General features: G+C 32.9%; 1 protein-coding gene across 1 annotated transcript; it reads right to left on the bottom strand.

Moving 5' to 3' along the window:
- Positions 1 to 19,081: 19,081 nt before the first annotated feature.
- On the bottom strand, positions 19,082 to 20,465 carry LOC143628903 (nascent polypeptide-associated complex subunit alpha-like protein 2). The gene is made up of 3 exons (XM_077098347.1): positions 20,333 to 20,465; positions 20,121 to 20,239; positions 19,082 to 19,468 (listed from the first exon to the last, which is right to left on the bottom strand). Exons 1-3 carry the CDS (start codon positions 20,463 to 20,465, stop codon positions 19,082 to 19,084), a joined length of 639 nt encoding a protein of 212 aa, XP_076954462.1.
- Positions 20,466 to 23,358: the final 2,893 nt, after the last annotated feature.

Raw genomic sequence — 23,358 nt, forward strand, 5'->3', positions numbered from 1 at the left:
GTGTTTGGTAAATTTTTTATCTTTAATAAACACTTTAAACCTCGGAGTTTCGTAAATTGAATAAAACGAATAGAATACGAACGAACGATAAACTTAAATAATTGAGAATGTTATATAAAAGATGAACAACAAACAAGAATATGTTGAAGCAATGAAATTAGTTGGTTTAACGAATATAAGTACAAGAATAAGAAACGAAACTTGATATATATATATATATATATATATATAGGGAGAAGATTAAGAGAGAACTCCTCCTTAGAGAAAGAGAACTAGAGAACTGATAAAGAAATATTTTTATTTTTTTTTCAGCCTTCTTATTTGTTGTTATTCTTCACTAGAAAGAAATATAAAAATAAAAAAATAATAAAAAAACTCGTGGTGGTGCACAAATACAATACATCGACTTTTTTTTATTGCATGTATTCACTAGTGTGTATTTTGATATGTGCAATAGTGTTGAATAGCATATATGCAATTGCTTGTATTGTATACATGTAATGGTGTTATATTATATACAAAAATATAAAAAATCGATATAGTGCATATGTGCGTTAGTGTTGTATTACGCATATACGATATTGTTTGTTGCATACAATTATTAGTGTTATATTTGCACATATTCGATAGTGTGTATTGTATAATGCAATTGTGTTGTATTATATGTAATAAAACACTATTAGATATATGTAATACACATTATTGCATATATACAATACTAATCGACTTTTTTTTTAAGGAACAATATAATCTATTAGAAGAAGTAAAGAAAAAAAATCACAAAATATTTTTTTTAAAGTTAAAAATAATTATTTGTTAGTTCTCTAGTTCTCTCTTGATTCCACCAATATATATATATATATAGGATGAGTATCATTAAAGAACTCTTAAATTATTTAAGAACTCTAAGGAACTCAAAATAATTAACGTTTTTTATAAAAAATTTTGTATCTTAATATTATTTGAGTATAGTTTTATCACTTTTTATATTTATATATATGATTACAATTATACAAATTAGATTTTACACATTTCTAATTTCTTTTACACATATGGAAGTTTGTTATTACATAAATTTTACATATATGTAAACTTGTGATTTATATATGTAAATCAAAATTTATATATCAAATATGATTAAACTACTCTCAGATAAAGTTATTATATAAAAAAATTAAAAAAATATTTTGTTTTTAAGAGTTCCTAAAAGTTCTTAACTTTTTTGAGTTCTCAAATGAAAATAACCGTATATATATATATATATACTTGGTTTTATCCCCCGTATTACGGGGGTTTGCATTATTCGTTTTTAATATTTATATATATATATATTTAGATTTTAATTTTATTTATTGTAAGAAAGTTAATAATTAATATACTTGAGGTTTGATGATGAAATGGTTTCACAAATAAATGATATGTTATAATCCGGTTTAAAAGCTATCTGGGTTTGGTGATACCCATATTACCCGTTTATTTTCTTTATTATAAAATTGTTTCTTAATTATAATAGCTTTTTTTAAAATAAAATAGGATATTAATTTTTCGTATATACCTATTTTATAAGATTTTCATATCAAATATTTGATGAGATTATTTTTTTAATATAATGAGATGTTATATCCCGTTTAAGAGCTATTTGGATTTAGTGAGACCTTCACCCGTGAATTCGGGTCAAATGCGTGAGAAGCCTTCATTCACAAATAAAGTAATCTGATGGCTTGAGAAAATGGTTGTTTTACATTTTTGTTTTTTAATATTTATTTTTTGGATTTTAATTTTCTTTGTTGTAAGAAAGTTAATAATATACTTAGGGTTTGATGATGAAAGGGTTTCATAAATAAATGATGTGTTATAACCCGTTTAAAAGCTATCTGGATTTGGTGACCCATGACCCGCTTATGTTTTTGCTATAAAATTGTTTATTAATTATAAATAATATATTTTTCTTTTTAAATTGGATATTAAATTTTAGTATATTCCTATTTTGTAGGATTTTCATATCAAATAATTGGTAAGATTAATTTTTAATTTAATGAGATGTTATAACCCTTTTAAGAGATATCTGGTTTTGGTAAGAATCATACCCATGAATTTGGGTTAAATCAATGAGAGGCCTCCATTTAAAAATCAATTTAAATGAACAAACACATCAACACAATCATTCAACCAAACACAAGGCCATGGCTAGGTTATGAACATCCAATACACATCCAAATATGCAATAATCCAAGACCAAAAAGTGGTTCCCCTTTCCCTCAAACTTTCGGCCCAAATAACAACCAAACCGAAAGTTTCGGGTTTTTGTCCAAACAACACAATCAATCATCCAAATGACTTAGTTTTTCAAGATTACCACATGCATGTAAAGCATAACCTTGAAAAACCATGGGGTAACCAAAACCCCTAAAATTTTTGGCCATATGGTAAAACCCCACCATAAACTTGAAAATATTTGGGTCTAATGAAGCATGCATCGGTATAAGCGGCTCTTGATGCCATTGTTGGGTTTTAACAAGATTATCAAAGTCATAAAACTCCAATTTTATGAAAAACGCAGTGGATAAAAGATTTAAATCTTGTTAGTTCATAGTATATAAAACCAATTTTATACATGCAAAAACCAAACCCGGATCCAAATACGAAATACATACTATCAAACACATGCATGTCACTATAAGTTCATGCATGTTAAACTACCTTTCAAGTAACCAAAACGTGTGAAAAGGATGATGAAAAGGTAGGCTAGAACTTCAATGGGAGTTCCTCAAGCTTGCATACCCCAAGCCTTCGACAATACACCTTTGTTTAGCTAGGATTCACTTGAAAAACCAACTCCTCCTTGATGTTCTTCCTTGTGGCCAAAATTTTGGAGAGAAAAGGAAGAGAGGAGTGAGTTTTCTTGGTTACTTTTGTATATGTTTTTTTTTCTTTCTAAATATATATATATATATATCCATATATATATATATATATATTCATGTATTATAACTTATGTTAGGTTATAACACATTATAAGTAACATGCTAGGTAATTAGTTTTACATATTGTTATTAACCAACTTAAATAACACTATGTAATGTTCTCTCAAAATATAAATCATCCATATTATTTATTCTTTTCACAAGTACAATGTATTTAGAAACCCCGTTGCAAATAACGCAAGTGTTAATATTTATTTACTTGTGATCATATCATATATATAAACAAATATTATCGGTGTTTGTCTAGCTTGCTATTGGGTATGACCCGACTTGGATCATAACGTACTAGCCACATCAATAATAATATATTTCTTGGGCAGACAGAGTCCAACAATCTCCCACTTGCACAAGATACATAGAAGATTAATGCAAGTAGCAAATACCGCCTAACTACGGTTTACTACCCCTAATACGCATGACGAAGTGCCATTCAATAACATCATCCCCTTCAAGTACCTTACTTGAAATGATTTAGGTGAATCTATAATTTATCCTTTTTCCACATATGTGATGTCAAATCCAAAGACACAGAGTGATCATTCTCTGTTGATTTAACTTTCAGGCCTTAGACATCTCACTTTCAACGAATAAGAGGGACAAATCCCTTCTTGACTACATACGTCTCTCATAATCACCTTGTACCAAACCTGATCTTAGCCTTATGTACTATCATGTTTTAGAGCAGCGAAGAACTAAGTCAAAGTATAATAGTTGGTGAATATCAAGACCCAATATGTATCTCAGGTCGGAGGATACTATGACATTCTCCTTTACTCAAATTTACTTATGATCAATCACAAGGATTCCATGTAGTAACATTTGAGAGCGGGTCAGTCCAATATTTATATCCCACAAATATCTATGAACCTTGGCAGCAACCCTTGCTTTATATTCATACCTTATGAATATCCACCAATCCAAGTTCATAATAGTCTTACCTTCATATTTGTTCCCACAAATATGAGCGACTATGGACATTTAGAATAAGTAATTTATTCACGGATTTAAACATGCTAAAATGGAACATAAATCAAAATGTCATAATCATAAACCATAATCATATGAATGAGTCAAAATAACAATTATTCCGATATCCGAATACAAAATTTCGATCATATCCAATCACTAGAATACCGAAGTCCTAAGGCACAAGTATGACCCTCATGCTTTGGCCTTTCAAGAAGCTTCGTGAGTGGATCCGCAACGTTTTGATCGGTGTGAACTTTGCGAATACATAACTTTCCCTTTTCAACTTCATCCCTTATGTAGTTGAACCTCCGCTCAATGTGCCTCGTCTTTTGACGTGCACGAGGTTCCTTGATTTGTGCAATTGCACCCTCGTTGTCACAAAAGATCTCTAGAGGGTCCTGAATGGTACGGACTACCCCTAGGTCGGCAATGAATTTCCTTATCCACGCAGCTTCTTGAGCTGCTAATGAGGCGGCGATGTATTCCGATTCCGTGGTGGATAAGGCTACCACGTCTTGTTTTGAGCTCTTCCAAGAGATTGTCCCACCATTCATAACGAAAACATATCCTAATTGTGATCTAGAATCATCTCGATCAGTTTGGAAACTCGCATCCGTGTAACCCTTTAGGACGAGTTCCTCCTCACCCGAACCATATATTAGAAACATATCCTTAGTCCTTCTAAGGTATTTCAATATACTCTTGACCGCCATCCAATGGCTACTTCCCGGATTATGTTGGAATCTACTTGTTATGCTTAAAGCGCATGACACATCCGGTCTAGTGCATACCATTGCATACATGATGGATCCAATAGCCGATGCGTATGGGATCCCATTCATTTTATCTTGCTCTTCCTTTGAGCTTGGACATTGAGACGCACTCAATATCGTTCCTCTTTGAATAGGTACCAAACCTCTCTTAGAGTTCTCCATCTTGAACCTTTTCAGGATTCTGTCAATGTATGCACTTTGGTTTAAACCTATCAACCGCCTTGATCTATCCCTATAGATCTTTATTCCCAAAATATAGGCGGCTTCACCAAGATCTTTGATGGAAAAAAACTTCCAAGCCATGCTTTTACACCTTCCATGGTTGGAATGTCATTCCCAAATAGTAGTATGTCATCAACATACAATACTAAGAAGGTAATGATGCTTCCACTAGCTTTCTTATACACACAAGCTTCATCACCATTTTTGATGAATCCAAATTTCTTAACTTCTTCATCAAAACGGTGATTCCAACTTCTAGATGCTTTTTTCAATCCATAGATTGATTTCTTTAACTTGCATACTTTGTTAGGATGTTGTGGATCGACAAAACCTTCGGGTTAAACCATATAGATATCTTCCTCAAGATGCCCATTTAGAAAAGCGGTTTTGACATCCATTTGCCATATCTCATAGTCATAATGTGCGGCTATGGCAAACAATATCCTAATAGACTTTAGCATTTCTACGGGAGAAAAAGTTTCATCATAGTCAACCCCTTAAATTTGAGTGAAACATTTTGCTACAAGTCTTGCTTTATAAGTATCCAAGTTTCCATGCATATCGGTTTTCTTCTTGAAAACCCACTTACTTCAACCAGTTTGGAATTAAGAGGTGGTACAACCAAATCCCATACTTGGTTGTCATGCATGGATTGCATCTCTACGTTCATGGCTTCAAGCCATTTTTCATAATCGGATGGTGACATTGCATCACGGTATGTGGTGGGTTCATCCGAATCTACCACATAGCATCCATCCATGAAAAATCCATATCTTTCGGGTGGATGTCTAATTCTACCGGATTTGCGAACGTTTAGTGTGTTTTGATCAACCATTTCATCATTCTCAACAACCTCTTGTTGATTGCTAGTGTCAACCAAACATGTATCGGCTTGTGGTTCTCGATCCTCCTCGAGTTCCACCGTTCTACTAGTACCTTCCATAAGGAAATTAGTTTCCAAGAACTCGGCCTTTCGAGCAACGAACACTTTTTGCTCGGGTGGGTTGTAGAAATAATATCCCATGGAGTCCTTGGGATATCCTACAAAGATACACTTAGTGGACCGACTTTCAAGTTTGTTTTGGGTGTTGTTCTTGACATAAGCCTCACAACCCCATACCTTTAAATATGTTAATGATGGAGCCCTTCCATTCCATATTTCAAAAGGTGTCTCGTCCACTTTCTTGGTTGGGTCCATATTTAGAATACGGGCCGCGGAGAGCAAAGCGAAACCCCAAAATGATAGAGGCAATGTGCTTCTAGCCATCATAGATCGAACCATATCTAATAGAGTTTGATTTCTCCTCTCGGACACACCATTGTGTTGTGGTGTTCCGGGTGGAGTAAGTTGTGAGATGATCCCACAACTTCTAAGATGATCTTGGAAAGCATCACTTAGGTATTCACCTCCTCTATCCGAACGAAGTACTTTGATGGTTTTATCGAGTTGATTTTGTACTTCATTTTGGAAGATTTTGAACATTTCGAAAGCTTCATCTTTGTGTCTTAACAAGTACACATACCCATAATGACTATAGTCGTCAATAAAGGTAATGAAGCATCTTTCACCATTCCTTGTCATTGCCTTAAAAGGACCACATACATCCGAATGTATGATACCTAATAAGTCTTTTGCCCTTTGTTCCACTAAAGGGGTCCTCGGTCATCTTTCCTAAAATACAAGACTCGCATTTATCAAATGAATCATCACTTGATTCCAAAAGACCATTCTTTTGAAGTGTATGTATGCGATCTTTGTTTATGTGACCAAGACGACAATGCCAAAGATAAGTCTTACTCAAATCCATTTTGAGTCTTTTGGTGCTTGATTGGTACAACATGTTATCATAAGATGTGTTATCATGAACTAATTCATAAATGCCATTAGATGGCATTGCTTTAAAATAAAATACATCATTCATGAAAACATAAATACAATCATCCATAAACTTAAAATCATAACCATATTGTCTTAACAAGGAAACGGAGATAATATTTCTAGTTAAACTAGGAGCATACAAAACATTATTTAAAATAACTTCCAAACCATTTGGAAGCTTCAAAATGTAGTCCCCTCGGGCTTCAACAACAACCTTTTCTCCGTTGCCCATGAAGAGACTAATATCTCCCTTCTTGAATCCTTCATTTCCTTTGAACCCCTGCAACAAATTGCAAATATGAGTTCCACGTCCGGTATCCAATACCCATGTGTTAGAGGAAATAATATTAAGATAAACATGACTCATGATAGTTGTACCCGAGGTTTGCCCCGCATCCCTCTTAGCTTTCAACTCTTTTAGATAGGTTGGACAATTCCTCATCCAATGCCCTATCTCCCCACATCCAAAACACGGATCCTCCGCGCAAACCTTTGGCTTCTTTTCATTCGGTTTGGGTGGTCCCGCTTTTGCCTTTCCCTTAAACTTAGCCATGACTTGTCCCTTACCTTTGGCAACCTTTGCCTTAGGTTCCGGGTGATGCCTCTTCCTATTGCCTCCCTCATTGATCGTGAGAACGGGTAAAACCTTTTTACCCATTCCTGTCTCGGCCGTCTTGAGCATTGCATGAAGCTCACCAATGCTCTTGTCCCACCCATTCATGTTATAATTCATAAAAAAACTCTCAAATTTCTTGGTTAGCCCATTTAGGATCAAATCCATGGCTAACTCGTTTGAGATGCGACAATTAAGGCGCTCGAGACGATCAATGTGGCTTTTCATCTTAAGCACATAGGAGGAAACTGATTGGGTTTCTTCCATACGACATGCATGAAGCGCTCGAACCGTTTCGAAGCGTTCCACCCTAGCTTGTGTAAGGAACATTTCCTTAAGTTGGGTGATCATGTCGTATGCCCCATGAAGTTCAAAATCCTTTTGAATTTCAGGAATCATAGTTCCCAACATGAGGCAAGAAACTTGCACGGAATCCTCATTGTGCTTTACCCAATTGTTATAGTTATCGGCATCATCAATGCTAGGTTCTTCGGGAATAGGCTCGTCTATCACGTAATATTTCTTTTCTTGCTTAAGAACGATTCTCAAGTTTCGATACCAATCCATAAAGTTGGTATAGTTTAAACGATCCTTATTGAGAATAGATCTTAGTGATAGGTTGTTAACAGGTGGAATAATAACGTTAGGTGGATTGTTGATTGCGGCCATCTACAAATATAACAAAGCTCAATTTTAGTATTTTCGATATCAATAATTAATTTTAATCGTTAATACCCTTTATGTATCCTAGACAATTAATGATTAAAATATAGAACCCAACGTTACATTCAAATAGTAGTTAGGTGACCTTTATCCTACTATTTAAATTAACAAGGTAGTCAACGTTTGACAATTGCAACCCTTTGCAACTTCTAGTTTTATGGGATCGGTTAAACATCTTATGTTTAGTTGGCATGTTTAATCCCATCAACACCATTGTATACCATGCTTCGGTGACCCTATTCACATGGTTTCCAATTTAAGTCATCCTACTTATACACACGTGTGAGTTTACACATACAAGTGGTTAGGTGACCTTTATCCCACAAGTATGGTAAACCCACCTCAAACTCACAAGTTTCCTCCAACATGGTTAGGTGACCTTTATCCCATACCGAGTTCCCAAGTGATTCGAGTGTTGTATAAAAGGATGGTGTTCGACTTATTTTATAAAAGGGATTTTAGTTTTCTAAATTCTAGATTGGAAAACCTTTTATGTACCTTCCATTTGCATGCATTCAAATGTATGGTATTTAGTTGAAAAACTCATTTTCAAAATTCCTATTAATAAAACCCATTTTATTATGAAATCATTAGACTTTAATAAAACCAATTTTTATTACCTAACGATTTCAAAGGAACTAATTTTATGCTAGTTGTTGATTTTAAGTAGTTAGCAAACCATATTGCAATAACAGAAACAAAAGAAAATCAACCATGCAAGCATAAAACATACAACCACAAGTTCATAACCATAGCCTCCTAATGTTGACTACACTTGTTGACCGAAGACAAGTGTGTCAAAAAGGTCTTTCCTAAGGAACCCGAAAGGACATAATCTTGTGTCGGTGAACTCCCACTTGATCCCGCATCCAAATGCTCCAAGTGTTCACCCCCGTGTTGTGGTCTCCACTTTATTTGGGCTTCCATCCTTGCATCTTCTTTTACAAAATATGTCCTAATACATTTTTCTAGTAAAAGAAATGCATCTAATCTACTTATTATTACAAACCAAATGAAATGAATAAATAGATTACAAACCCAAATAAATATTACGACCATATTGAATGAACAAACAACCACTTGAATGAACAAACACATCAACACAATCATTCAACCAAACACAAGGCCATGGCTAGGTTATGAACATCCAATACACATCCAAATATGCAAGAATCCAAAACCAAAAAGTGGTTCCCCTTTCCCTCAAACTTTCGGCCCAAATAACAACCAAACTGAAAGTTTCGGGTTTTTGTCCAAACAACACAATCAATCATCCAAATGACTTAGTTTTTCAAGATTACCATAGGCATGTAAAGCATAACCTTGAAAAACCATGGGGTAACCCCTAAAATTTTCGGCCATATGGTAAAACCCCACCATAAACCCGAAAATTTTTGGGTCTAATGAAGCATGCATCCGTATAAGCGGCTCTTGATGCATTGTTGGGTTTTAACAAGATTATCAAAGTCATAAAACTCCAATTTTATGAAAAACGCAGCGGATAAAAGATTTAAATCTTGTTAGTTCATAGTGTATAAAACCAATTTTATACATGCAAAACCCAAACCCGGATCCAAAATACGAAATACATACTATCAAACACATGCATGTCACTATAAGTTCATGCATGTTAAACTACCTTTCAAGTAACCAAAAGGTGTGAAAAGGATGATGAAAAGGTAGGCTAGAACTTCAATGGGTGTTCCTCAAGCTTGCATACCCCAAGCCTTCGACAATACACATTTGTTTAGCTAGGATTCACTTGAAAAACCAACTCCTCCTTGATGTTCTTCCTTGTGGCCGAAATTTTGGAGAGAAAAGGAAGAGAGGAGTGAGTTTTCTTGGTTACTTGCGTATATGTTTTTTTTTCTTTATAAATATATATATATCCATATATATATATATATATATATATATATGTATTCATGAATTATAACTTATGTTAGGTTATAACACATTATAAGTAACATGCTAGGTAATTAGTTTTACATATTGTTATTTAACCAACTTAAATAACACTATGTAATGTTCTCTCAAAATATAAATCATCCATATGGTTTATTCTTTTTACAAGTACAATGTATTTAGAAACCCCGTTTCAAATAACGCAAGTGTTAATATTTATTTACTTATGATCATATCATATATATAAACAAATATTATCGGTGTTTGTCTAGCTTGCTATTGGGTATGACCCGACTTGGATCATAACATACTAGCCACATCAATAATAATATGTGTCTTGGGCAGACCGAGTCCAACATACGGGCCAATGTTAAGTCCTACATTCTTTACAACGAGATAATTGTGATAACAACTAGATTTAGAGAAGGTTACGGGCTCGCTGAAGCCGTTTTCGACAGCCGGAATATTAACCGGAAAATCAGGGGTGAAGTAAGGGCGGCTGGGGATGTTTTTATTATTTAATAGTATTATTTAAAAATATTTACGCTATCAGCCCTTCAAGTTTTGGTTCCTTATTAAATCAGAATTTAATTTATAATTTACACAATGAACCTTGTTCTTTTGAAAAAGTGAAGATTAGTAAATTGAAATGAAATTTACGAATCGGTTCCCGAACTTTGAAACGTGATAGAAGGTGGAATAAATGTTTCAATACTTGAAAATTTTTATTTTATACTCGTGTTTGGTAAATTTTTTATCTTTAATAAACACTTTAAACCCCGGAGTTTCATAAATTGAATAAAACGAATAGAATACGAACGAACGATAAACTTAAATAATTGAGAATGTTATATAAAATATGAACAACGAACAAGAATATGTAGAAGCAATGAAATTAGTCGGTTTAACGAATATAAGTACAAGAATAAGAAACGAAACTTGATATATATAAATATATATATATATATATTGGGAGAGGATCAAGAGAGAACTCCTCCTTAGAGAGAGAACTAAATAACTAATAAAGAAATAATTTTATTTTATTTTTCTTTCAGCCTTCTTATTTGTTGTTATTCTTTACTAGAAAGAAATATAAAAATAAAAAAAATAATAAAAAAACTCGTTGTGGTGCACAAATGCAATACATCGACTTTTTTTTATTGCATATATGCACTAGTGTGTATTTTGATATGTGCAATAGTGTTGAATAGCATATATGCAATTGCTTGTATTGTATACATGTAATGGTTATAAAAAATCGATATAGTGCATATGTGCATTAGTGTTGTATTAGGCATATGCGATATTGTTTGTTGCATGTAATTATTAGTGTTATATTTGCATATATTCGATAGTGTGTATTGTATAATGCAATTGTGTTGTATTATATTTAATAAAACACTATTAGATATATGTAATACACATTATTGCATATATACAATACTAATAGACTTTTTTTTAAGGAACCATATAATCTATTAGAAGAAGTAAAGAAAAAAAATCACAAAATATTTTTTTTAAAGTTAAAAATAATTATTTTTTAGTTCTCTAGTTCTCTATTTAAGAGAAGTTCTCTCTTGATTTCACCCATATATATATATATATATATATATATATATATATATATATATAGGATGAGTATCATTAAAGAACTCTTAAATTATTTAAGAACTCTAAGGAACTCAAAATAACTAACGTTTTTTAAAAAAATTTTGTATGTTAATATTATTTGAGTATAGTTTTATCACTTTTTATATTTATATATATGATTACAATTATACAAATTAGATTTTACACATTTTTAATTTTCTTTTACACATATGGAAGTTTGTTATTACATAAATTTTACATATATGTAAACTTGTGATTTATATATGTAAATCAAAATTTATATACCAAATATGATTAAACTACTCTCAGATAAAGTTATTATATAAAAAAATTAAAAAATATTTGGTTTTTTAAGAGTTCCTAAAAGTTCTTAACTTTTTTGAGTTCTCAAATGAAAATAACCGTATATATATATATACTAGATTTTATCCCCCGTATTACGGGGGTTGTTTTACATTATTCGTTTTTAATATTTATATATATATATATATATTTAGATTTTTATTTTTTTATTGTAAGAAAGTTAATAATTAATATACTTGATGTTTGATTATGAAATGGTTTCACAAATAAATGATATGTTATAATCCGGTTTAAAAGCTATCTGGGTTTGGTGATACCCATATTACCCGTTTATTTTCTTTATTATAAAATTGTTTCTTAATTATAATATCTTTTTTTAAAATAAAATAGGATATTAATTTTTAGTATATTCCTATTTTATAGGATTTTTATATCAAATATTTGATGAGATTATTTTGTTAATATAATGAGATGTTATAACCCATTTAAGAGCTATCTGGTTTTGGTGAGACCTTCACCATGAATTCGGGTCAAATGCGTGAGAAGCCTTTATTGACAAATAAAGTAATCTGATGGCTTGAGAGAATGGTTGTTTTACATTTTTGTTTTTTAATATTTATTTTTTGGATTTTAATTTTCTTTGTTGTAAGAAAGTTAATAATATACTTAGGGTTTGATGATGAAAGGGTTTCATAAATAAATGATATGTTATAACCCGTTTAAAAGCTATCTGGATTTTGTGACCCATGACCCGCTTATGTTTTTTGCTATAAAATTGTTTATTAATTATAAATAATATATTTTTCGTTTTAAATTGGATATTAAATTTTAGTATATTCCTATTTTGTAGGATTTTCATATCAAATAATTGGTAAGTTTAATTTTTAATTTAATGAGATGTTATAACCCTGTTAAGAGATATCTGGTTTTGGTAAGAATCATACCCATGAATTTGGGTTAAATCAATGAGAGACCTCCATTTAAAAATCAAGAAATCTGGTGGCTTCCATAAAAGGGGGAGTGACCACATCGCGACACATAGGATTTTTGGGTTTTCATATATATATATATATATACACTAGTAGAAAAGCCCGCGCGTTGCGGCGGGAACACAACGGGAATTTGGTCAGTAGCGGTTTGGCTCGTTATATAGCAAAGTCTAGCATATCGTTATCTTGTTTTCTGAATAAGTATTATCGTTAAATCTTATCATTATATTTGTAGAGATCATCTTAAATTGGTAGAACCAAAATTAGATAGGGATTGGTTTATATATTCACTTGAAATTAGATAGCAATTACTATTGGTTTATATCTTTATATATTCACTTGCTTTGATCATCAAACCAAATTTAAGTTTTCTTAAGATCCAACCAAAAAGAATAAAAATTTGTGAGTTGTGTGCAACTAATCTCATCATAGAAACAATCATAGATGGTAATTGAAAGATGCCCATAATCTTGTTAAAATGATAACCACACTACATGACTACCTCAAATGCGGAAACAAGAGGTGTTTTGATGTAATTGCCATTTGGTGCACCTCATAAAATTCTCCAAAATAAATGCAATCACATAAATTCAAACAAATTAAGAAAGAAAAGGAGCTAAATATTCATTAATATGTTTAAATCAGATTTACACTATACTTAAAGATGGTAAATGTACAAAACTCGTTGCCACTATTTACAACTCAGCATTTAGAAACAAACATGACAAGTCATCTTCTTATTTGGGTTCCTCCACCAGCCTTATTTTCCATATAGCTGCTACCAACTTCCAATCCACCATAAAACCAAATGAAAATTAAGCGAATGAATTGGCGCAAATATATTTTAAAAAACCGACACCGATCCATAGTATGCAATTTTTTGGTTTTCGGTTTTCATATGGGTTCAAGGTGTCTGAGTGAAACCGAAATAGCCATACCCAAACGAAAACCATCCTTTTGGTTTTGTGTTTGGTTTAGCATGAATAAAAACTAAAAAAGAGATTAATAACTTACGGTTTTCTGAATAATGGCAAAAAAAGTTTAAAAAGGTGAAAAATGCTTAAAAAGTCAAGAACTTCAAAAGATACCTTGCTTAGAAAGGTTCTCATGGTCACAAAAGAAAATTAGTTACTATGATTTCTCGTTGGAATATAGTAAGTTTACTCTCAAAGTAGAACTGAAAAAGATGTAAACTTCACTACTTTGTGCAGCACAAATTGTGTAGTAAGCTCTGCATGGATTTTAATCTACAATACCATTCCAAGAAAGTCAAACACCAAGTCAACGTATTATTTATATTTTTGTCATTGTTGACATGATATATAATAATACAGTTAACTAATATTCAAGAAAGAGTGATCCTCACAACCATTATAATTAACCCCCCATTTTGACCAGTTTCTGCCAAAATTAAAGACACTACCATTTGACCCGTTGACTGTTTCAGCTAAAGTTAAAGAATTTACCCATTTGACCCTTTGACCCATTTCAGCCTAAACTAAAGAAGTTCCCCCTTTTTGGGTCGTTGACCCGTTTAAGCCAAAATCATAGAATTACCCGTGACAATTAATATGTTGCATACTGATAATTCAATTTAATATTTCTCCTAGATAAAAATATCTTGTGTGTGGTTGATCTTTACTTGTAGTTGAATCGTCTCAAAGAAAATGTGTTTTGCTGCCAGTTCTCAGATATATACATCTGCAAAAATAATAGAAAAAAGTAACTTGTTTCACAAGTAAACAAGCAATTAAATATTAAGAAAACTGTTTACAAATATGGTACCAGCAGGAAAACAATCAATGACGCTTGACCCCCTAATTTTAAGATAATTAAAAATTGGCTCGCTCAAAGCTCGAATGAAGACAAGGTTAAGCAAGTTTGAGCTCGAGACAAAAAGTAAGCTTGTTTAATGAACGAGTCCGATCCGAGCTTCACTTATCGAACTCAAGTATGCTAGAGAGCCTGAACGAGCCTATTATATTTCAGATTTTTATTTCAGTTATAAATATAAGTAATTTAATCTAGGCATGTATACACAAGTAAACATCGTTATTATCATTTTAAATAAATGAAAGCAACAGTAAATTTTCACTAAACAATAACGAAATTTCGATCCAAAGCTTCTGTTGTCCCTGAATCAAGTGGGCCTGTTGGACGGGTGCAAATACTTCAGCAACTGGTGCTGGTGTTGCTGTTGTCTAAATCTTTGTTGCATGTTCCATTTTATGATCAGTTTCAGCATGTGCTGTTGTGAAGCGTATTACCCAGATAATCTTGTTCTCAGATGATGCGGTCTCCACTAACAACTTACAATGGAAATATTAAGATTTCAAATAAACTTTAACCACCGGAGACTTGTACTGAGCGATGTGTAGACATGCTCGAAGACTTCGAACACATTTAATATAACAATGTATTAGTAGTTTACCATTTTATCCTTCCTATCTCCATTATATAATATAACAACATAGATTATAGATCTTCGAAATAAACAGCATTAGTAAACATAAAGCATTTGGGTGAATTGTACACATGACACCAGTTTTAAATATAAGTGATTTAATCCAGACCTTTGGAGCTCAATTAGTATTTATTAGATTCAAATTAGAGTGCTTGACAATTGCAAACTAAACAGAGATTTAACTCGACATAAAATTAATCCACATTCAGAAATTAAAATATCACTACATTCAAGAGCAAAAATAAACAGAAATTACTAATTTCAAATAATCCGAATAACTAACCAGTGTGGCAGAGAAGGTGTTGTGTTTATCAGCATGGCCTGATACAATAGCATAAAAGAATCAACCAATTAAGAAGGTCAAATGCAATATAATGAAAACCTAAAACCAAATTGAGATAGGGGCATGATTGAAGGTAGCACGTCTTCATTTGATTTAATGTTTTAGGCAGAGGGGTGGTAACGTAACGAGCGAGCATCTCAATGGATTTTCAATTGATGAAATTAATGGGTTGTTAATGCCATAGGGTAACAGTCGCCGTTGAATTGAATTCACCGGAAAACATTGAGAATGCTCCCGAAGACCTTAATGTGCATTGAATTTAACGGCCTCTAATGAGAGAGAGTTCGGGGAGATGAAAAGTTGTAATATAGATATACATATATATATATACAAAATCGATCTGTCTTCAGTGAACAATCTGACATTATATATCATCACTTACATGATGATATATATGATTCTCCAACCTTGAATAACATTTTGGTATCTCGGGTAGCATTTATCAACATGTTTACACTGATGCATACCTTAGTTGGATGTGATTCTCTAACATTAATTAGCATTTAGGCAAGTTGCGCAGGCGTTTTTCAACACAATTATACCGATATATCCCGTTTAGCATTTCAAATGCACGCCACCCAGTCATCACTCTTAGAGGGTGTTGGGCTAAGCTTAAGCAATTTCAAAAGCTTAGCCAAATCGCCCCTAAAGTCAAACCTTCGAACACCATTGAAAGCATAAAACTCCCGATCTACTAGAGATCCAGTAGAACGTGACAAGCCAACACATTGCATCCGCAAATCCAATATATATAGCCTTACATTTCTCATTGCCTGGAATCGATCAAAAAATCGAATAAGACAAGAGGCATTTCAAAAGGTATTACATTTCGAGAACATCAAATCCAACAAAAGTTCAAGAACCTATAGTGAGGTGGCTTTAGAAAAATACATAGCATAATGTTAGACATAATTTGGTGAAGGGAGGATTTTGCAGGAGGAAAATATTAGAGAATTTTGAAAGTGGCTGGGTAGATTGGAGTTGGTTTTGTAAGTTAAAATTTACAAAGTGATCGATCTTATATTTATTGATAATGATTTTGTTACGATTGCACCTAACTCATTTAATCGATATTAATTCTTATTAGTTGGCAGATGGACCACCTACCTTATTAAAAACCATTTGTTATAAATGTGCTTCTCTTATATTTATTGATATGATTTTGTTATGGTTACACATACCTTATTAAAAACATTCAACTTATAATAAACCATTACTATTTTAAACTTATAAAACAGTTTACATTATAACCGGTGTAAAAGTACGTAATTTTTAGAAAAGGTTTCCATCGGTTTAGTATTATAACCGTTCTAATATGCAAAACGTTTTATGATTTTGGAACGGGTCTTTGTAGAACCGTTGCAAGTAATGAACATATTATGAAGATGTTAACCATTTTAAAATAATTGTTAAAACCCGTTGTTAAAGGTTTTGTCTATAAAACAATGCTAGTTTCCTTCTTATTTACAATGGGTTGGGATATTTGTTCAAAATAAAATGGTGTTCTGCATCATATTCAACGGTTGGACCTCGCGCCGTTGTAAATCATTTTTTAGACCGTTGCAAATAATGAATATATTAACTGAATCTAACATGAAGATGTTAATAACTGTTAACACCCGTTGTTAAAGGTTTTGTCTATAATGAAACAACGCTAGTTTCTTTCTTATTAACAACGGGTTGGGATAATTGTTCGAAATAAAGCGGGGCTCTGCATTATATTCAATGGTTGACCTCACAACATTGTAAATCATTTTTTAGACCGGTATTAATAAACGTTTTTGTAGTAATGATATTTATTTAAACATATATTTGTTTAAATAAGTTTATAATTTTTCTCAAATTTATAAAAATAAGCTTTATTTTATAAAGTTGTTTTAATCTTCAACCTGTAATCTCATCAACTTCATTCTTTGATTTAGGTTCTCTATTAAACATTTTGTTGATCTAACCATACTTGCTTTAGTGGCTAAAAATGATTGCTAAAAAAATGGACAGAATCACGAAAATGAGAAAACTGACTAAACATATGAGAAAAATGGTAATTTACCCTGAATGAAAAATACAAAATACTTGTTGATCTAACCGTACTTGTTTAGTGGCTAACAATGATTGCTAAAAAAAATGGACAGAATCATGAAAATGACAAACTGACTAAACCATACGAGAAAAATGGCAATTCACCCTAAATGAAAAATACAAAATAACCATTCCTAGCATAACCATAGACTTTTAAATGTATTCCAAAATCTTTTTGAAATGTAACTGATATGATCCAAACGAATTGTGGGGGTTGCAAGTAGATCATTGAATTTTTTATAACACTTTACAAAGGTCGTCTCTGAAAATTTAAATACCTCGCCGAGCCAAAACAAAAAACATCGTAAGCCTTAACGAATATCAATCATATTCACAAACAGACATGTTGTTTAAAGGATTTTAAATGGTATGTTAAAAAAAGATAATGGTGAAGTATAAATAAAACAAAACTAAAAGAGATGAATATAAAATATATTTAATTATAAAATAAAAAGTATGGGCTATTTTGCCATTACTTAAAACTTGATTTTGCTGTCATCTTCTCCACTAAGACTTTCCGATAGAAGTATCTACTGAACCTATTTTTCCGGTGACTTTAAAACACCTAAATTAACGACCGATTTGATCAATTGACAATGCCGTTAGACTCAAGATTTTATATATCAAATATATATGTTGGGCACCCGAAACTTACGTGCCCCGACCGGGGTGCTGCTCCCACACTCCCGGGCCGGCCCTGCACTTTACAGTTTGAAATCATGTTGTTTTTTAACAACTCGATGGAATGTTTAGATTCTAATATGGCTGGAATCCCATGTGAAATCCATTAAATGATGGAAAGTTTTGCAATTTAAATTTCTTAATCCACTAACCAAACACAAAATTTGAATAGAAAGTTTTCGAATTACAATTCGGCAATTCCATAAACCAAACAGATTCTTTTGTTCGGTTGTTAAATTGTGTCTAAATGTCAATCATATTCACAAACAGACATGCCAACAAGAAACACAATCTGAATGCAATACGACACAATTTGCATGTCGTATTCAAGTAAAAAATTTACATTAGATAAAATAATATGAAATAATAATAACCATTAATAAAAAAAATCTAACCATTAATAGAAAACCAAAACTTAAAATCAACCTGAAATTTGCACATCACTGAAAACTAAACCATGAAAGCATAAAAAAAAAACATAAAATCACCTCAAATGCAACCAAAACTATTCAATCTTAAACCAACTTTCAAACAATTTCGAACTTAATTGGTGACCTCCATGATAGCATGGATAAGATCCCCATTGCAAGCCTTCAAAGCCTTCACAGCTTTCGCCCTCGATACACCAGCCTGTGTCATAACCAACTCGATGTCTTTTGGCTCAACACCGGTCTCATCAACCTCCTCTTCTTCTTCTTCTTCTTCTTCTTCTTCTTCTTCTTCTTCTTCTTCTTCATCTGCCTTTGCTGTTGCAACATCACCAGCATCCGCTTTTGCCATAATTGAACTCACATCAGGCATCCTAAACCGTTGAGCGGCTTCAGTTTGCAATTGGGAGCTAAAATCGTCAGTCTTTGCCTCCCCGAATATGATATAGGTTTCAGAATTGGAGCTTTTGAACACATCAGGTTTCGAGATAGAAAACACCACCTGCTGCATCATCATCACCATCATATCATATATATATTTAAATTAATCACAGTAATAGACGTAATTGAACCGAACTAACTGCACCCAACCCAAAACAGTTGGTTTGGTTGTGTTTTCTCAAAACTGAATTTCAACAAAATAACTGAACCAAACCTGAAAGTGACATGAAGGTTAACGTCTATCTAATATACTTATAAATGGATTATTCGAATGTTTGATAATTATAAAATTTTCGACTAAAAATTTTCAGGTCGACAAAACTAAAAAAATAAAACCAAGCCTAAGTAATCGGTTACGGCGTCCCTTGTTGCTCGTTTGCATGCCACTTTATTGTAATTGGTTTGAGTTTCATGAGAAATATAAAATTCCTTAACGAATCAAAAAAAGAATATATATCTATGTAAAAACCGAAAAAACTGAAACTGAGTGGCAGGTTTATTCGAAAGTTTGTCATGGATTATTATTTGTAATGTACTCTTAGGCCTTTTACAGCAAAATAACTTCTAAGCCAACACCACAAGACCAAAACCAAACGTTAGCTTTATCTGAATGATCGTAATGGATTATAAGTTTTAATTTATTCGTATGCCTTTTTTTCATCTAAATCTTTTAAAGCCTAACCAGAAAACCAGAAAATTGAATTAACAGTTACCTCTTTAGATTTCTGGATGGTGACTCTACTAACGCCAACAACCGCCTTCATCCCGAGCTTCAGCATTGCCTTACAACTCTTCTTCTCACTTCTGCTTATTATAGAATTATCAGCCCCACCTGCAATCACAATCAACATCAATCGACAAATAAATCATTCATACTAATAAAAAGTAAAAAAAAAAAAAAAAAAACACTAACGAGCTAGTACACCGCCTTCTTTGTCATCTTCATCGTCGTCAGACTCATCGACGTGATCATCTTCGACTTTAACGTCCTCAATGATTGGTTCGTCTTCATGGTGTGCATCCTGGTGGTTTTCGATCTCTTCAACGATGGCAGGCATGTTTGATTGAGATTGATACGTGCGTGAAAAGATAGATGATTGTTGTTATCGTATTGTATTGTGGAAAGTGGATGATAATATTAATTTTAAATAGAGTTATGGTTAGGGTTTTTATGTGGGCCGGGCCTATCCCAGTTTATAATAATAGTTTGTTACGTTAACATAATTGGTTTCAATTTCAAAGTTTTACAAATTACATTTATTAAATTAATAGTAAAAACTTTGGTTATTTTCAAACAATACGGAAAAAATATCTTACAAAATCTTAATAAACAAATAGATAGATTCCCAAAAATCTTTATTTCTACAAAATATAATATTCCTTCTATCAATATTGTATTTTAGATTTTAAAAAATAATTAGTTTTTTTTATCTATGTTAAGAATCTTTGTCAGATCTATACCTATAATATATATTTCTTAATCTAAATCTTATTCTTAAATGTATATATAAACGAATCGTCTCTGAAGTTTGTTCAATTATACGACTTTCGTCCAAAAAAGTTTTTTTTTGCAGTTGGACCATCGAGGTTTCCCACTTCTTGCCGATTACATCCAAAATACGTTAAGTTAAGGATAAAACTAACTATTCACTAAGGAATGGAGGGACATTCTGGTCTTTTTACATCAAGTATAAATTAATGTTACAAGAAAACTTTTATATGTATAACTGTTCCTTCTCCGACCAACACACCACCGGTGACCTTTACCGTCGTAGGCACCTCCTTCCTCGGTGAAACATCAACTCCACTACCGCCCTGCACCATCACCAACCGGAGAAGAAGGAGATGTGCATGATAATGGTCTCCTCGAAAGAAAAAGAGAGAGAAGGAGCCGGTGACGTGGATGTCGGAAAATCGCGCCCCAAAGCTGAAGAAGAAGGGATGGATGGGTAAGTGCCTGGTACGTGGTCGTCGAAGAAGGAGGAATTTGTGGTGCGACCACTCCCTAAGCGCCAGCAAGACCAACCAACTAATCAGATCTGAACCAATGAAGATGAAGAGAAAACCCTAGATCACCGGAATACATCCGTCCACCTTCACGCTTTTCCGGCGACGTTAAAGAGACAGATAGAGCCGGAGAGAACAAGCTGGTGATAGACTACAACGTCGCTGCCGGAAAACAGCCCCTTTTTGGTTTTTATGTCACATTCAAATGCGTGGTCATTTCAGATGAATTGAATTTACATGATTTCAATAATTAACACTGTTAAAAACTTTGATAAAGCTTCATCTGGTCTTCGTCTTCATAGATTCTATCTTTTAATATAATAAATAAATAAATAAAAAATCATATATAGTTTTTTTTTTTTAAATAGCTATATAAAAAGACCATTTTACCCTATGTTTAACGTTAAAAACTAACGGAGTTAGCGATTTGGATGTAATTGGCAATAAATGAGAAACCTCGATGGTCTAGTTGCAAAAAAAATCTTTTTTGGAAGAAAATCACATAATTGAGCAAACCTCAAGGACGATTTTGGCACTTTAATCTAAACGAAATGTTTAAAGGGTCTTTGGTTGTTTGCGCTCGAAGAAGGTTTGCTCAAGTAAAACAAAGTTTGCTCGACACCAAAAGAGATCGTTTTGAGATAAACAAGGATGTGCTTGGGGTTTATGTGCTCGAATCCAAACTTGATGTGCTCGACTTTTCATGCTCGAGCAATCGATAAGCTACCTTTCGAGTAAACCTATCGATGCTCGAACAGCAGAATCATTCCGTTGTGCTCGAAAGACTTCATGAAAGTTTAGGACTTGTCCACTGTGTTCGAGCAATAGATAAGATACCTTTTGGGTAAACATATCAACGCTCAAACAACAAAAACATTTCCTTGTGCTCGTAATACTTCATGACAGTTCAGGACTTGTCCACTGTGCTCGAGCAATAGATAAGATACCTTTCGGGTAAACACATCGACGCTCGAACAACAAAAACATTTCCTTGTGCTCGTAATATTTCATGACTGTCTTGTCCATTATGCTCGAGCAATAGATAAGATACCTTTCTGGTACACATATCGATGCTCGAACAACAGACCTCTCTTCTGCATCATCAATCAATGATTTTCCAATACAGAACCTGCTTGAATATTCCTCTGCATTTTCCATCTTCTGTTACGAACAATGATTAGATTGCTCCTAGTACCTGTTCATTCTTGACTTCTATATATCAGATTGTACCAGCAGCAATGTTCTTCAATATTCTTTTTACTGTTCAAGCAGCACACTCATATCAGAAACAATTACAAGCACATAAAACCCTAATTTTCAGATCAAGAACCAAGCTTCTTCATCTGAAATTAATCGTTGTAGCAATATCCCAGTCATCTCGATATCAACCATCTATCTTCAATCTATCAATAGCCGTTACAAAACTGAAAATCATCTTCAATAATAGTTTTGCCCCAAACAAGCTAAAAACACTATTACATCAGATCTGGACCGATATGACCAAATAAACAAGAAATTGATGTTGAATCTCCGAACGAGTCATCAACCCAAACATCAATCCACATAAATTTTACCCAAATCATAAAATAATTTCAAAACCCTAAAAAATTTTAAACAAAATTCATCGGTTTAACATCCATGGTGGATTCAAGAGTGAGATGAATTAGATTCAGCGGTTAGTCTGAACGATTCGGCAACCCTTCTCTGATACCAATTGTGAAAACCGAACCCCGGTGCGGAAGCGTGAATAATGGTCGTTATTAACGGTGGAGCTCGGATCTGAGCTAGGATCAAATCGTATTCACTCTTGAAAGGTGTTTTAGACGGATGAGTGGTGTTTTGGAAAGTGCCTGACTCGATTACAATGAACAGTAGACTGGATGAACAAATATATGTAATCGAAACACAAATAAAGAACTGGTAGTATGATTTCATTAGTCAAAA

The sequence above is a fragment of the Bidens hawaiensis genome, unplaced genomic scaffold, assembly GCF_021521415.1.
Source record: "Bidens hawaiensis isolate Kalapana, Puna unplaced genomic scaffold, B.hawaiensis_p1.1 tig00005084_1, whole genome shotgun sequence".
In the NCBI taxonomy this organism is placed as follows: domain Eukaryota; kingdom Viridiplantae; phylum Streptophyta; class Magnoliopsida; order Asterales; family Asteraceae; genus Bidens; species Bidens hawaiensis.